The sequence below is a fragment of the Heterocephalus glaber genome, unplaced genomic scaffold, assembly GCF_053883595.1.
Source record: "Heterocephalus glaber isolate CG9 unplaced genomic scaffold, H.glaber_assembly_v1.0 deba00001472, whole genome shotgun sequence".
NCBI lineage: Eukaryota > Metazoa > Chordata > Mammalia > Rodentia > Bathyergidae > Heterocephalus > Heterocephalus glaber.
This window is the reverse complement of record NW_028258315.1, coordinates 87278253-87294302: the sequence shown is the minus strand read 5'-3', so window position 1 is coordinate 87294302 and position 16050 is coordinate 87278253. Positions and strand designations below refer to the sequence as shown.

The window sequence follows — 16050 nt, the reverse complement described above, 5'->3', positions numbered from 1 at the left end:
AACAAAAAGAATAAGGCTAGGAAAGAAAGAAGTTAAATTATCGTTTGTGGATGACATAATGCTATACATAGAAGGCCCTAAATACTCCACCAAAAGAATTCCAGATTTAATAACCAAATTCAGCAGCATAGCAGGATACAATGCCAATGCTCAAAAATAAATAGCATTCCTATATATGAACACCAAACCCACTGAAAGAGAAATTAGGGAAATAACACTGTATGAAATTGAACACTGTATGAAATTGTACCTCAGAAAAGCTTAAAAAATATTGAACTTTAGCTAATGAAGCCATGCTGATATGTCTAGGAGAAAATATATCTATGTCTTAATCTATACTAAAATGCATTAAAAAAGATGTTCGTGGATTGAATGGGATGAATTGATAAGCAGCACATACAGGGCTGGGGATTTAGCTCAGTGGTTCCGGCGCCTGCTGCTCAAGTGCAAGGTCCCGAGTTCAATCCTCAGTACCAAAAAAAAAAGAAAACAGCAGCACATATTAAATGCTAACTGCATAACCTAGGAGGTAGCAGCTATAGTGGTGCTTACTGTAAAATTCTTTCAACTTTTACATATATTTGAAAACTTTCATATAAAATAATGGGAAAATTACAACTTTATGTTTCTTACCAGCGTCTAGAGTTATCAACAATCACTCCATTATCTATAGAGAATGTATCTGTTGGTAATCCAGCAATATTCCAGGCTCTAATTTTTACCGGATCACCCAGGGTCTTACTTAAGGAGAACTCCTCTGAACATGGGATTTTTTTCTCCTGTAAGAAATAAGGAAAATCAGGGCCAGGGATTTAGCTCAGTGGTTCTGCAAGCACAAGGTCCCAAGTTCGATTCCTGGTACCAAAAAAAAAAAAAAAAAAAAAGGAAGAAAGAAAGAACAAAAGAAAGAAAGAAAGAAAAAAACCTGATGTTTTCTTTCATCTAACTAAAGTATTTTTAAAAATTAGAGTACTGATTAAACTGTCATCAGCTGTCACGTAATAACTCTAAGGACCAGAAAAAAGAAACTGAGTAAAAAGTTTGACTATGGATTAGTATTTTACTGATAAAAGTAAAGCAAAAATTTAAAAATGAGACCCCATATTTTCAGTTATTTCTTCCTTTGTCTGTCCTTATTATCATCCTTTCTCTCAAAGAATTAAACCCATACTTTGTTCTAAAACAGAAAGTACTAGTACCTTGCACAACATGCTCCAATCTTTAGTACACGTGTGTCGGAAGCCAGAAGTGAAAGCACCAAGGTAGGCTATTACTCCTGCTGATACTAAGACATCACCAGTTAAATTTTCATATGTTATCTGAAGATCATCTGCAGCTTGAGCCCATCTGTGTGATCAAACAAATGGAAAAGAGACTCACAGTAGGGAATGACAGAAGACAGTAACTGAAAGAGTCAGGGCTTCCAGTCCAAATTTTGCAGTAAAAAAATTATTTCTCCCCTCTCTCTCTCTCTCTCTCTCTTTCTTTATTTTTGGTCCCAGGGATCAAACTCGGGACCTTGCGCTTGCCAGGCAGGTGCTGGAACCATTGAGCTAAATCCCCAGTCCAGCAAAAAATTATTAAATGTGGGACATTTGCTTATCAGCAATGTAAAGAGGTTACATTCCTTTTAGTTTGAATATGCTATAATATATATGTTATACAAATAACAATCTACCTTTCATTATTACAATATTAGGTATTTCTTGTAGGACTTAACCCTTCAGAATAAGCAAAACCAAGCAAAACACCAGTATTTTTTGCCTAATAATTTTCTCTAGGATGGTTTGGTCTAGCAGCTGTACTATTTGTTTCAATATTTACTGCTGAACTGTGTGTGTAGAACACTACTGTTAAGACTGTCCATTGAAGTTTTTAAATTTAAGCTATATAGAAGTTGAGATAGTATTACTGAGGTTGACATTTTTTCCACTGAATGAAACACTCATAATAAAAAAGTATGTTCCAAAATCCTCTAACCTGAACTATAATGTATTGCCAAAGACATATCACCTTATTGTGCTATTCATTTAACAAAGATAATAAGTGCAATAGCTAGCCATCCAGTCCAGGTAAACAGGTTAAAATAATCCTAACTGGCTTTGCTAAATCAAACCATTTATATCTTCTTTGAAGTAAATTTTAACCAAGTGAGCCATACATCCAGTATGCTCTCGAACCATTTTATTATATAACAATTTGAACATACATACAATTGTAAAATAATTTTTTTTTTGAGACAGGGTCTTGCTATGCAATTCAGGCTGGCCTTGAACTCACAGCAATCCTCTTGCCTCAGCCTCTCCGGTGCTGGGATTACAGGCATGTGCCACCACACCTAGCTAAACTTGTAAAAGAATTGCATAACATATGATATTTAGATTAAAATTTGTTAACATGTGCCTCATTTGACTTAAAAAAGCTATTTATTTAGGTAATGGGGATTGAATTCAGGACCTTGTGCTTGTGAGGCAGGCGCCGGAACCACTGAGCTAAATCCCTGACCCTTAAAAAAAAACTATTTAAAAGTAAGCTACAAACAGCATTTGTTATGGCTTTTATCTAGATGTCCTCCCAAAGCCTCATGTACTCACAGGTGGGGCTTTTTGGAGCTGGCTGATCTAGGGTGATACTGGAATTAAGGGTTCATGATACTAAATCAGTCCACTGTTGGAATTTGCATAGTTCTGGATTCCACCACCCAAAAGGCTGGTAGCCTGGGTGCAATAAAAGGGAAAGATGGGTGGCTATTTGCTGCTTGCTGCCTTCTATTTACTGCACCACAGACTATTTCTCCTCCATGATGGCCCTCTGTCATGCCACCCTGCATTGAAGCCAGCTGACTATGAACTGAAACCTCTACAAACTGTAAGCCAAAATAAACCTTTCCTCCTTTAACTTTGGATGTCGGGTATTTTGTCTTAACAAGGAGAAAAGTAACCAAGAGACCATCAAAACATTGTTATTCCTCTGTGGAGGGACCTGGGCAAGTGCCTTGTAGAATGTCCCACACTTTCAACCAGTCATTCTAAAATCCGTAGTAATCATAATGAATACCCAAAGAAGGTCACATATTCAAGCCTGACATTTCTTTAATCTTGTGAAAACAAGTAGAAATCTGACCTTGATTTTTCTCCACCCAGTCCTCCGATTAGTTGTGAAGCCCTTTGAAGTTTCTTAGCACAAAGTTCCACCTGATCTTCTAAAGCAGCCTTTTCCTCTGTTTTCTCAAGAAACGTCTTTTGTAAATTCTCCAAATGATGTTCTACTTCTGCCAGTTCTGCTCTCTTTTCATTCAAAAGCTCCATTGTTTCAGCTAAAGATTTCTGAGCTTGTGCTAAGCGAGCTTTCTTAGGAGCCACAACCTATTTGAGAACAATATATGTAGATGTGATATGTACTATGTAAAACTTATATTATGTGATTCCTTTATAGATATCATGGGTTAAAAATCCAGTATATTAATAAAGTTCACAAAATAAATGTTTGCCTTAAATTTATTCATATTTTTGCATACAAAGTTTTAAAATTACCTATACATTTTATAAAATTCAGAAATGATCTGGACTAAAAAACTGTTACCTAAAAAATACACTATCCTGGAGTAACAAAATTGCACAATTATATAGCAAAAAACCATAATATTTAGCAAAATGTTTCAAAATAATAAGAAGTTGCCATTCAACTGAGAAACGTAAAAACATGCGACAGAAATAACAAGTGTTAAAATAGGTAAATATGCTTTTGGTTTTGTTGTTTTGTTTTTAATTTCTTTTTCAAGTCTGTGATCATCTTCCCCACCAGCCCAAGGTGAGATAGCTAAGGCTCAGTCAAAATGCAATAAAATGATGAAATGCTGGGAAGGGGCACATGACTGTTTTGTGCTTTCACAGCAGAACTAAAGTACATAAGTGGGGTTTCATCTCTGCTTTTCCTGGGACCCAGATGACTACTGATTAAGGATAATGGCTAGAGCTTTTTAGGCATTGCTCCAATGGGGAAGGGTCTGGAACTGGACATTGTAAAGGCTGGTAATTGGATATTCCTCTGAAAATGACTTCAGTTATTCTTATCTTGATATTCCTCTTGAAGGGAGATGAGATAAGATGGGCAAATTTGGGGCTAATAAACTGTTCTGCTGACTTTTTAAATCTTTTTTTTTTTTTTTTTTTTGGTACCGGGGATTGAATTTGGGACCTTGTGCTTGCAAAGCAGGCGGTGGAACCACTGAGCTAAATCCCCAGCCCTGACTTTTTAATATTTATTTATTTTGGTACTGGGGATTGAACTCAGGATCTTGCGTTTGCCAGGCAGGTGCAGTGTCCCTGAGCTACATCTCTGACCCCATCTGCTGACTTAAAAAAAAAAAAAAAAAGTGTAACATACCCTTATTTAAAGTTTTAAAGTCATAAAAGACACAAAATTTAAATTCAAGCTTGCTCTGCTTTTAGTACCTATTGGGTATTTATAGGCCCAAGTGAAGACATGAGGTTTTAGTAAAAACTGCTTTTAAGTCCCTGATTATTTTCTTTCTTTTTTGGTACCAGGGATCGAACTCAGGACCTTGCACTTTTGAGGCAGGTGGCAGCACCACTGAGCTAAATCCCCAGCCCAAGTCCCTGATTATTTTATTTGAGACAGGGTCTTGCTATGTAGTTCAGGCTGGCTTTGAACTCACTATGTATCCTAGGCTGGCCTCAAAATCATGGAAATCCTCCTGCCTCAGCCTCCCCAGTGCCAACATTAAAGGCATGTGCTACCACACCTGGCCAAGTCCCTGATTATTTTAGAAGAAAATACAAATCATTGTTTTAATGAGCCACGGGTTAAGAGCCCAAGAATTAGTTTGTCCTTTATCCCTGTGGTGGTCTCTGATTGCCATGAGTGTGTCAAAGGGGTCTTTCTAAAATTGTTTTTGTTGTGGTGGTTGTGCTCATTAGCATATCAAGAATGAAGTTTGGCCAACTTGATCACTGAATGTACTAAACCACTGATACAAAGAATTTAGAAGATGACCAGAGAGTCTATGTCAGTTAGAAAGAGGGTAGTCTTAGTCCTTTCAGTATATACCTTGAATGAAGCTGAAGGTAAAGAAGGAAATGAGAAGAATGTATCAGAAACCAATGTCCTGTTTTCTCTTCCCTGGGCTGAAATCCTAAAGGAAGAATGTGTTAAATAAGTTGATAGAAGGCAGGTAGCTCCCTTTTCTAAAGTGACTTCAGAGGAGACAGTGTTGGATATTACCCTTAAACGCTTCATCAACATGGGACAGACGCATCAGAATTAAAAACAGCCATGTGGAAGTACAGAGTGGGAAGACAGGGAGGGGCCTTAGCACATTGGCTTCTGTGTTTTATACAAAGGATCCAGAAAAAATCCATATATGTTGTTGCATAAGTGAGAAGGTAAAATGGATCTTTAAAAAGTGAGCGGCTGCACTATGAGATGCTGAGACAGGAGGATGGCAAGTTCTAGTTGTCAGGTAAAAGGGCCGAAAACCAAAACCAGACCAGGCCACAACAAGCCTTTATTAGGGGAATAGATCTGCCGGGCTGTCTCTGAACAAAGGAGAGACAAAAGCAATATGGCTGGGGCAGGGAGAGTCTTTTATAGAGACTGGGGTGGGGTTTGTAGGGGCTGAGGCAGGGTTGAGTGAGGTAGTGACTAGGGAATGGAGGAGCTGGTGATGTCACTAGGTGACAGGAGGTGAGCAAGTATTAAGTTACTCTCTAGGCAGGAACAGGAGCATGTTGGGAAGAAGGGTTTGTTCTTTGGTGGGAGCAACCATCTTGGCATAACGTCACACAGGGGAGGGGCCAAGGCACAATAGAAAGAGGGCAGCTACTATACATAATAGCTGCTGAGGTAGTGGGAGACCTATCACTAGTCCAGATTGACCAATTTAGGGATTTAGTCAGACTGTCTCAAAATAAAAAAATAAAAAGGGTATGGAGATAAGGCACAGTGAAGAGTTCCTGGGTTTAATACCCAGTACTGCATTAAAAAGAAGGAAGAAGAAGAGGGGAAGGAAGGAAGGAAGGAAGGAAGGAAGGAAGGAAGGTAGGTAGGTAGTTGAGCTGCTTCTCCAAACTTCCTCAGGCTGAGAGAATAAGCCACCACAACTCCCTCTCCTTGGCTCAGATAAATGGGCAGAAAACTCACCTATCTGGAAGGAATATGCAGATGCTGGCCCTAGGAAGTTGGAGTTCAGTTTCATTTCCGCCAGAAAGGCCAGCGCTGAGAATGGGAGAAGGGCTATGGTGGAGGTAGGGGAATGGATGAAACAGCCTGAGAACTTCCTGTTGTTTCATTGTATTTTTTCCTCTCCTCCTAAACTGTAAAAGTCTTTGCACATTTAAACACAGTGAGATGTGATTTGAGGTAGTAAGATGCCCCTCATTGCTTCTCCGCCTTTTGGCTAAGATCAAGTGTAAAAGGCCTCTCTATCTCCTTTAAGTGGTAGCTGTGAATAAATCTTTGTTCCTTTTTCACTTGATCTTAGCCAAAAGGCCGAGAAGCGAGAAGCGATTCTTTGTTCCTTTTTCAGCAAAGACTGGTGTCTCCAGTGTTCTTGGGGAGCGGCAAGTGGTTGGAATCTAAGCACCAGGTAACAGTGGGACATGCAGAAATTAGCTAAGTTGAGAGCTAACAGACTTGCCATGAGGTTACTGTGTGGAGAAACAAGATGTTCAATGGAAGGACATCCGAGGTAAGGTTAGTTTCATTCCTTTGATAGGCTTATTACAAGTTCTCTCTTCTTAACAAAATCTTTACCTCTCTGTAAGCACAGGATGTACAGAGGAATATCTTGCCAGTTGCTATAGCCTGATCATTCTATCCTCTGATCTTATTCTAAATACATGCTATCATGTATTTTCATCTGCCATTTAGTTTATATTCCTGCTTCCTTAGGTAGAATTATGTAAGCTGCAGAAAGTGTTTCTAGATCTTTTACCAGAAAAATTTACAAAATGTTTTTAACTATTTTCTTCTCTCCCAGAAATTTGGCTCCAGTGCATACTCCATGAAAGGTTCCCTGTCAATGCATGCGTTTGCTTCCGGGGATCTCTGCATGCTCTGCCTCTTAACCCTATAGTACATACCTTCTTACTCCTCATGGATCTTACTTTTAACCTTTTGAATCAAATTTTTTAAAACTTGATTGAGATATGATTCACATACTATACAATTCCCCATTTAAAGTATACAATTCAATGGTTTTAAGTATGTTCAGAGTGTGGGACTGCATAACTCTGTAATCATAAAACTCCCCTAGCCCCAACAGTGATTGAATGTGAGTAAATAGATAAAAATGCTTGTTAGTTCCGGGACACTAGATAAGATCTGTATCAGCCATAATTATTCAACTCTTTGTTCGAAAACTGATGTTCTGGACACTGCTATCTATAGAACAGTCTACAAAACATTTGCTGACCATCAGTACATATCAGGCTAATTAACATACAAATGTAAGACCACTAACCTTTGTTCCCTCTTCTGTAAATTTCGCCTGTTAACTTCCCTGCAACCCCCTATAAAAAGAGCCTCAGACTCTGGGCTGATTGCTTCTCTAAACTACTTTGCTTTGGGAGTGCCGTCTGGCCAGACTAAGGTGTTTCACTTTCCAACTTGTCCGGTGTGTTCCTTCCTCGGAGCGGTGTGTTCCTTCCTCGGAGCGTTTGGTAAGGCCCTTGGTCTTACATTCTGGAGGCACCGCAGGGATCCCTGGGTGTGCTTCACTACAGTCAGCTCCTTGGAGCGTTTGGTAAGGACAGCGGTCTCACAAGAGTTGGGCAACCATCACCGCTATCAATTTTAGAACACTTTATTATCCAAAAAAGAAACTTTATAACCATTACTAGTTACAATGGCACCTCGGTTCACAAACTTATTCTTCCGTGATTCTGTAGAAGATGGTGGCAGTTATGTTTGTTACCCGATGTGGAGTTTGCAAACCAAAGCAAAATTTTACCTAATGTTTCTGTTCGTAAAAAGGAGACTTCATGAACCAAGGCATTGCCGTACAGGATTTCTACCCTTCCCCCATCCACACTTCCTAATCTCTTGGCCTCAGGCAATCACTTATCTCCTTTGTGTCTGTATATTTGCCTATTCTGGACAATTTAAAAATTCTTCCTTTCAGGCCGGAGATTTAGCTCAGTGGTTCTGGTGCCTGCCTCGCAAGCACAAAGTCCCGAGTTCGATTTCCTGGTACCAAAAAAAAAAAATTCCTCCTTTCTAATTGTAATTATGTATACAATACTTTGACCAACCTCTTCCCCTTCCTGCCCCTCCCCCCAAAAAACCCAAGTAACCTTCTTACTTATCCAAAGGAAATTAAATCAGTATGTCAAAAAGATAACAGCAACCAAGACAGAATCAACCTAAGTATCTATTAACAAATGATTTTTAAAATGTGGTACTATACCAAACTGAATATTGATAGATTTTCCTCCAATTTAGGGTGGCTGCTGTATAAAATAGCTACCTTCTTTTCAACATGCCCCTACTCCCACCAAAAGAGTAACCTAATACTTGCTCTCCTCCTAGCAACTAGTGACGTCACAGGCTCCTCCAGTCCCTAGCCACTACCTCACTCAACCCCACCTCAGCTCCTACAAGCCCCTATAAAAGGCACTTGCTGTCCTGTCCATATTGCTTTTGTCTCTCCTTTGTTCAGAGACAGCCTGGCAGATCTGTTCCCCTAATAAAGGCTTGTTGTGGCCTGGTCTGGTCTTGGTTTTGGGCCTTTTACCCGAGAAATACTACTCAGTCATAAAAAAAATGAAATTTTGTCACTTTCAGCAACACAGATGAACATGGAGGATGTTACAGTGAGATAAACCAGGAACAGAAAGACAAATAACACCCAATTCCACTCATATACAGAATCTTAAAAGGTGAATGCAGTATTTGGGTTTGTGGGTTTTTTTTGGTACTGGGGATCAACTCGGGTTCTTGAGCCTATGAGGCAGGTGGCAGAACCACTGAACTAAATCCCCGGCCTACGGATTTTTAAATTTCTGTTTTCTAGCATCACACCTTAGTTCCCTTTTGCCTGAGGGCCTAGGTCAGTCTGGACAACTCCACTGATTGTACCTACCATACCAGCCCCAACCGAGTTAAATTTTCCTCATCTTTGAGGTACACAATCTAAGTCTGATAATTTTGGTGCAACAGGACAAATTCTTCCTAGACTCACTTTGAAAAACTTCCCAACTGGTAAATTTGAATATATATACAGTAGTAGGTTTTAACATCTGGGAATATTTTAGTAGAAAATGTTGTGCCTCAAAATACCTTTGCAACTCTGTCATACACTTCCATAGCCATTATCCACTTACACAGACCCTCGGCTGCAGAAGAGGCTTTAGCAACCTTAGGCGGATCAAATTCAGGGTTTGTCAAGTATTCACCACGAATCTTCTGCATAACAGCCACCTATACAACAAAGATTTAGATTTTAAAATTTCAACAAATATCCCAAACTTTTGAATAAAAAGTTATGTTGTCTTTATAAACTGAAATTAATGTTTTGAGATAATTTAAAAGAAACATAATTACAGAAGAAATACAAGTAATATTTGTTAGAAAATATACAAATTTATTATAAATATTGAGGCAAGATGTTTCTTTCAAAGGTATTGAAAGGCCAGGGATTTAGCTCAGTGGCGCCACGCCTGCCTTGCAAGCTCAAGGTTCTGAGTTCGATCCCCCGTACCAAAAAAAAAAGGTATCCAAAGGTACTGAAAGACTTTTGTGCACTGAAAGAGCAAATGAAAACAAAGGAAATGAGCAATTAAACATTAATAAATAACAATGCAGCCAGGTGTAGTGGCACATGCCTGTAATCCCACCACTCAGGAGGCTGAGGTAGCAGTATCTCCATGAGTTTGAGGCCAGCCAGGGCTACACAGTGAGTTCAAGGTTAGGCTCAACAGCATAGCGAGAACCCGTCTCAAAAAGAAAAAAAAAAGATACTTTCTCATGTAAATATGTGTATAAAATTTCTCAGTAAACTATTATAAGAAGACATTTAGAGATCTCTTTCAAGTCAGTACTGTACTAAAGCAGTAATTTATTAAATAATTTTTTAATCATCGGAAACAGTGGTTTTATGCCTTACAGAAATTCAAATAACATCATTCACCCTTCAATGCCTCGTGTTTCATTTTTGAAATACCTATAACAATGGAACACAAGAACATTGTTTTCTCTTCAAATTCTTGTTCCTTGAATTTTTCTAGGTAACATATATGAATTTCATTCAAAAATTCAGAAAAATCTCAATCTTTGGCATGAATGGGATAACAACTAATATCCCTTATTAATTTCCTTAATCCTAAAAATGACTATACCTCTATGTTTTTGACAACATTACATAATTTTAAAGATCTTATACATGTTAGTAAAGTCACATTTAGAGAAAAAATATCTAATGTAACTTACTGGAATGTTGTCCTTGTCATATTCTTTCAAATCTCTTAAGAAATTCATATCTCCCAGAAGTTTTTTGCTAGGTCCCCAGTAATCTAATATCTACAAATAAAATTTATAGAAATGTATTAAATTGTGTAATTTAAAATGCTCAATGTAAAATTCTTAACTTTTAACTTTTAATTTATTATCCAGAAAAAACATTTATATACTTTCAAAATATCAACTTATATCACCTTAAAAACTAAGACTCCCCTCCTTAGAACATGTTAAATATATGAAATTTTTAAAATATGGACATGAATTTACAGACTGAATTTTTATTAAAGGTGGAAAGGAAAACATGATTATTTCTTTTGAAGACTTAAGAAAAACAGCTAGCATGGACACCATTAGAACTTCATAGAAGAAAATAATTTTTATTACTTCAACTTTTATTTTCCTTTGTTCTTTGATTCTTTCAAATAAGAAAAGTAGCAAGCATTTTTCTTACAATCTCTTCACCTATATAGGCATACTCATGTAAATGAGAATAACTTGATGAGAACACACTTTTTAAAAATTATCTCAATGAAGGATAGGATAGCAAAGGAAAGAAGAGAGGAAGAGAAGAAACAAACAAACAAATCCCAGTTTTCCAATTCAGGAATTCAAACCCAGGTATAATAAAATTCTGAAAAGAAGATATGTCCAAATTTAGAATGGATGTTATGCTGCCTTTTTAAGGGATCTAGACTTGAATAATAATTGCAGTAACAGTTTACACTTATTGTGTTTAGTTTTTTTGGTACCGGAGATTGAACTCAGAACCTTGTGCTTGCGAGGCAGGAGCTCGAACCACTGAGCTAAATCCCTGGCTCTGTGTTTACTCTTTATGAGGCTTTATACAAAAGAGGTTTATACATAGTGCCTTAGTTCACGAACTTAATTTGGTCCATAATTCTGGGGAAGATGGCTGCAGTCATGTTAGTCACCCAATGTGGAATTCGCTAATGGAAGCAAAATTTTGTGAACACTTCTGTTCAAAAACCAAACTGTTTGTGAGCAGAAGCATTCGTGAACCAAGGCATTACTGTATGTATTAATTACCCTAATCCTATCAGGTAGGTACTATGATTATCTTCTATTTAAAGAATAAGCACTTTGTCCAAGGCCATGCTGCTTGCAGGGTCAGGACATTCTGTCTCCAGAACACATGCTTTTAACAATTTCACTATACAGTAATACCTTGGTTCACAAATGTTTCTGTTTCCAAACAATTTGGCTCACAAACAAAAGCATTCGACAAAATTTTGCTTCTGTTCACAAACTCTGCAATGGGTGATAAACAGAAGCATGGCTATCTTCCCCACAGAGACACAAACACAGCCATCTTCCCCAAAATCATAAAACAAATTAAGTTCATAAACTGAAGCACCACTGTACTGCTTACTTAACTCAGCAGAATTTTCTGAATGCTCAAAAACAACACTTATATATTATATAAATCATATTCTCCAGAATCTTAGCTGCAAAAGTACAGGTATCTCAGTATTTGTTCAATCCAACCCCATATAACTGGAGTCCTGCATAAACAGAAAAGGAGATAAAAGCAATTGGAACCACATTTTTCCCAGCACTATACTCCCTAGAATACATGTTTTCTATGGATAATGAGGAGCCCATTCATTCTGGAAAGCTGTTTGGATTGGATTGGGTACTGTTGACATTTAATTTCATAATAGTTGCTGCATAGAAGTTCTGTACATTTAATTAATATGATTTAAATCTATGTCCAATTATTACCTTGCCTCCAGTTCCTGCAGGATCTAAAATTTTTTCTGGTTTTATATCTTTCATGACACAAATAGCAGCCATAACTAGCTTAACACCAGATGGAGGATTCTTCATTGATTTCACAATGGTAATATCAGCTGGCTAAATCAAAAGAAAACAAGACATGCTCAGAATAGTTTAGCTTTAAGTAATGAGGGTTTAAAAAGTAATGTTGGGGAATGAAAAATCATCCCCTTTAATTTAGAATTGTGATGGGGGGTCTTGCATGGTTATGAAAGAATTAGCAAAAGAGAATTTAGCACAGGTTAAAACTAATGCTTCACAAATGTTTGGGGGCTCACAGATCCTTATGAGGATATCATGACAGCTATGAACCCCCCACAAAATGTGTATTTTGCACATATACAAAGCATATATCAAGCCCATTCATAGAACTTAAGTTAAGAACCCTAATATAAACAAAGACTTAATTCTTTTTTTTTTTTTTGGTGCCAAGGATCGAAGTCGAGACCTTGAGCTTGCGAGGCAGGCGGTGGAACTGCTGAGCTAAATCCCCAGCCCAAAGACTTAATTCTTTATTTCCTCATGTATAATATTAGTTTTATTGACAAAAATGAAAGAAGTAGGTCCAGATTCAAAAATTAATTTCTAAAGAAGTCTATATTGTTATGACAGATACTATAGATTTACTCACTTACTAATCACTCCACTGTCCCTCTAACATTCCTTGCAATGACACAAATGCTGGAAAGCTAACAACTATGTATCTTAGTTTCCATGCAACTAAAGCTCTGAGTGAGAATTAGGTTCCACTATCAGATCAGTTGAGTGATACTAGAATTCAGACAGTAAAGGGGGAGGGGATAGATGTGAGGCATCCGTTTTGCTGAAAGGGAGACAGTGTGGGTCTGAGGGCTGCCTTCTCAGAGGGACAGCTGCACTGATAAACCATTTGCACAGTTTGGCTTTGTGAGTCATTTCTAGTGACTCAGTCTAGGATCTGTTCCTGTTAAATTTTTTTTATCTGCTTATATTAAATAGAATCAACTCAGTTTTCTGCAACTGAAGCCTAACTCATATAATACAGCATGGCATACCAAGAAGGGTAGAAGCAACAGGCTCAGAATGAAAGGGGAACCTAATGATCTGAACTGTTGGGAATTGAAGCCATCAAGAATCCTGTATCAAACAAAGGCAGGAGTGCTGAAAGTTGGAACATGGGGTAGCTCATGGCTTTTAAATGTGCCAGAGAACACAAACAAAGAAAGTAGTAAGTTCAGGGTTTTAAATTCCGGATTCATCACACAGTGAGAATACTAGGAAGTTTTAAAATGCTCTAAAATAATCTCTTGTCTTATAACTGCTACAGGGCTGATATAATTGAAATTCTGATAGTTTTGTCTTGTGAGATGCTAGATTACCCACATATTGAGTTCACAGTCTTGCCAGGTCTCTTATATGAAAATTAAGACATTGATTAGGAAAAAAGGTAAAGAACAGTGTCTGAATATCCTGAGCCTCCATATTACTCTAGGTCTCCCCAGTCAACAGATGCTGTCTCTCCTGCTGTTTTGTAAGGTTGTCCTGGTCTTGTCTAAACATTCTGTAAAAGTCATATATAACACAGCATGGTACGCACACCACTTTGGAAATGACTTTTAAATTTTTCTGTGCATACACGTCCACAAGGCTGCAGAGTAGCTCTACATACTTTTTCTTTTTTCTTTTTCTTTTCTTTACTTCCTCCCTCTCCTTTTCTTCCTGCTCTCTCTTCCTTCTTCCTCCTCCCTCCTTTGCTCCTTTGCTCCCTTTCTCCCTTTCTCCCTCACTCCCTTGCTTCCTTCCTTTTTCCCCTCCCTTTTTCTCTCTGTCTTTCCTTCCTGATAGGGATTGAATCCAGGCCCTATATAACTACATTTTTTTTTTGGTACTGGGGATCGAACTCAGGTCCTTGCACTTGCAAGGCAGGTGGCAGAACCACTGAGCTAAATCCCCAGCCCCAACCACACTATTTTTTTGGGGGGGATACCAGGGATCAAACTCTGGTCCTTGCGCTTGCACAGCAGGCAGCAAAACCACTGAGCTAAATCCCCAGCCCAACCACACTATTTTTAACATGTCTCCTGGTCCATGTCTCTTGGTCCAATTTGGCCTCCCAGATATTGTTCATTCCTTTCCCACTGGAATATTGTGATTGGAAATTATAAATAATATATGAAAAGTAAAAATATAAATATAACAATATATTGAAAAACTATGAAGAAGCAAGTTTCAAATGATTAGATAAAAACAACATAACACCACCCACTGAAATAGTACCACACCTAATTAACCAAAGGCCTATACACAGTTTCACTTTGTTGATGAAACCCAAGGTGGTTAATCTAATCACTTGCCTTAAGTGTATCCAGTGCAGACAGAGCTGCTTCCAAGGCTGGGATCGCCTCAGCGAGGTCACTTTCACACTCATTTTTTAGAGCTTGGGCCTCTTCAGCCTTTCCACTGGCTATCTCTTCATCTAATTTCACAAATTTTCTTTTTGCTTCTACTTGCGCAGATTCAATCTCAATAACCTGAAAAAAAAAAAAGAAACAAAGACAATTCTTCAAGCATCCTATTGGTTTTTTAAAAACAGGGGGAAAAGGAATACTTGAAAATTAGGGGATTCAAACAAATCATTTTGCAGGATAGAAGGGTCTGGGATAAAATGAAGAGAAATGCAAATACATGTTGACCTCATTTGGAAATGGGCTTTACAACACCTCCCTTTAAAACAGATTCACGGGGCTGGGGATTTAGCTCAGTGCTTTCACCGCCTGCCTGCTGCGCAAGCTCAAGGACCTGAGTTGGATCCCTGGTACAAAAAAACAAACAAAAAAAAAACCAGATTCACCTTGAAACCATAATGTTAAGTGAAGTAAATCAGACACACAAGCTTAACTATCACAAAATTTCCCTTATATAAGAAAATCAAAATATAAATAAGAGCAAAATAAAAGACAGATAATAGGAAGTAGGGAGATAGATCTTTTTCAAATGGGAAAGGGATCAAGAAATGGAAGGAAGGGGTAGGGAGGGGAGAAAAAGGGGATAAAAAGAACTGAAATGTGTTATGTACATTACCAACTCCCCACAAGGAAAATCATTATATAATGTAAACATGTACTTATAATAAATTTTTTAAAACCAGGAAAAAAAAAAAGATTGAACCCACTTGGGACCCAGTGAGATATCCAGTCAACTGAAAAGGGTAAAAATCCCTGATGTTAGTGACAAAAATTGTTTATTTTCAAGGATAATTTTACCTATTTCAAATGTCTTTTGACATTCCCAAGAAACATTTAGGAGACTCTACCTGCATCATCTGTGCATTTTCAATTTTAGCTTCCTCCAGCTTGGGTTGTAATTGAATAAGCTCCATTTTCATTTCACCAACCTAAATAGACAATCTGTTATTAAGTTTCTATTGCTATAATAGCTACTCCAAACACAGAAAATAGAAATTCAAATGTGTCATAAAGTCTTAGAAAAGAAAATCTTAACATCTTTCCCATTCTTTGCAGGATAAAAAGATGAGTATAGCCAGTTTTTTTCACAAAAGGCTTTCTTTTCCTTGAGTCTGTAATATAACAGCAAGAGAAGGCACTTGCCACGAAAGCAATGCAGCCAGAAAAAAAACCAACATCTTAGGTAACTCTATTATATTATATGAATGGTATGCAATGTGAAAATGAACCAACAAAAATCTCTATTATACTGTACTAACACAAGAAATACTAACATTTGACTCATTAAAACATCTAAGTCTTATATATAACACCTGTTATAGTAAAGTCA

General features: G+C 37.7%; 1 protein-coding gene across 15 annotated transcripts in view; it reads right to left on the bottom strand.

Annotated features, from left to right (window-relative positions):
* Dnah12 (dynein axonemal heavy chain 12) overlaps nucleotides 1–16050 on the bottom strand; it is a 277734-nt gene that overhangs the window by 80022 nt on the left and 181662 nt on the right. For all 15 annotated transcript variants that reach the window (XM_087182321.1, XM_087182331.1, XM_087182327.1 and 12 more), the window contains 8 exons: nucleotides 15569–15649; nucleotides 14606–14786; nucleotides 12223–12350; nucleotides 10450–10539; nucleotides 9301–9441; nucleotides 3124–3365; nucleotides 1200–1347; nucleotides 634–779 (listed from right to left, as the gene is read on the bottom strand). In XM_087182321.1, coding sequence (XP_087038447.1) covers nucleotides 634–779; nucleotides 1200–1347; nucleotides 3124–3365; nucleotides 9301–9441; nucleotides 10450–10539; nucleotides 12223–12350; nucleotides 14606–14786; nucleotides 15569–15649 — 1157 coding nt within the window. The remainder of the gene's footprint in view (nucleotides 1–633; nucleotides 780–1199; nucleotides 1348–3123; nucleotides 3366–9300; nucleotides 9442–10449; nucleotides 10540–12222; nucleotides 12351–14605; nucleotides 14787–15568; nucleotides 15650–16050) is intronic.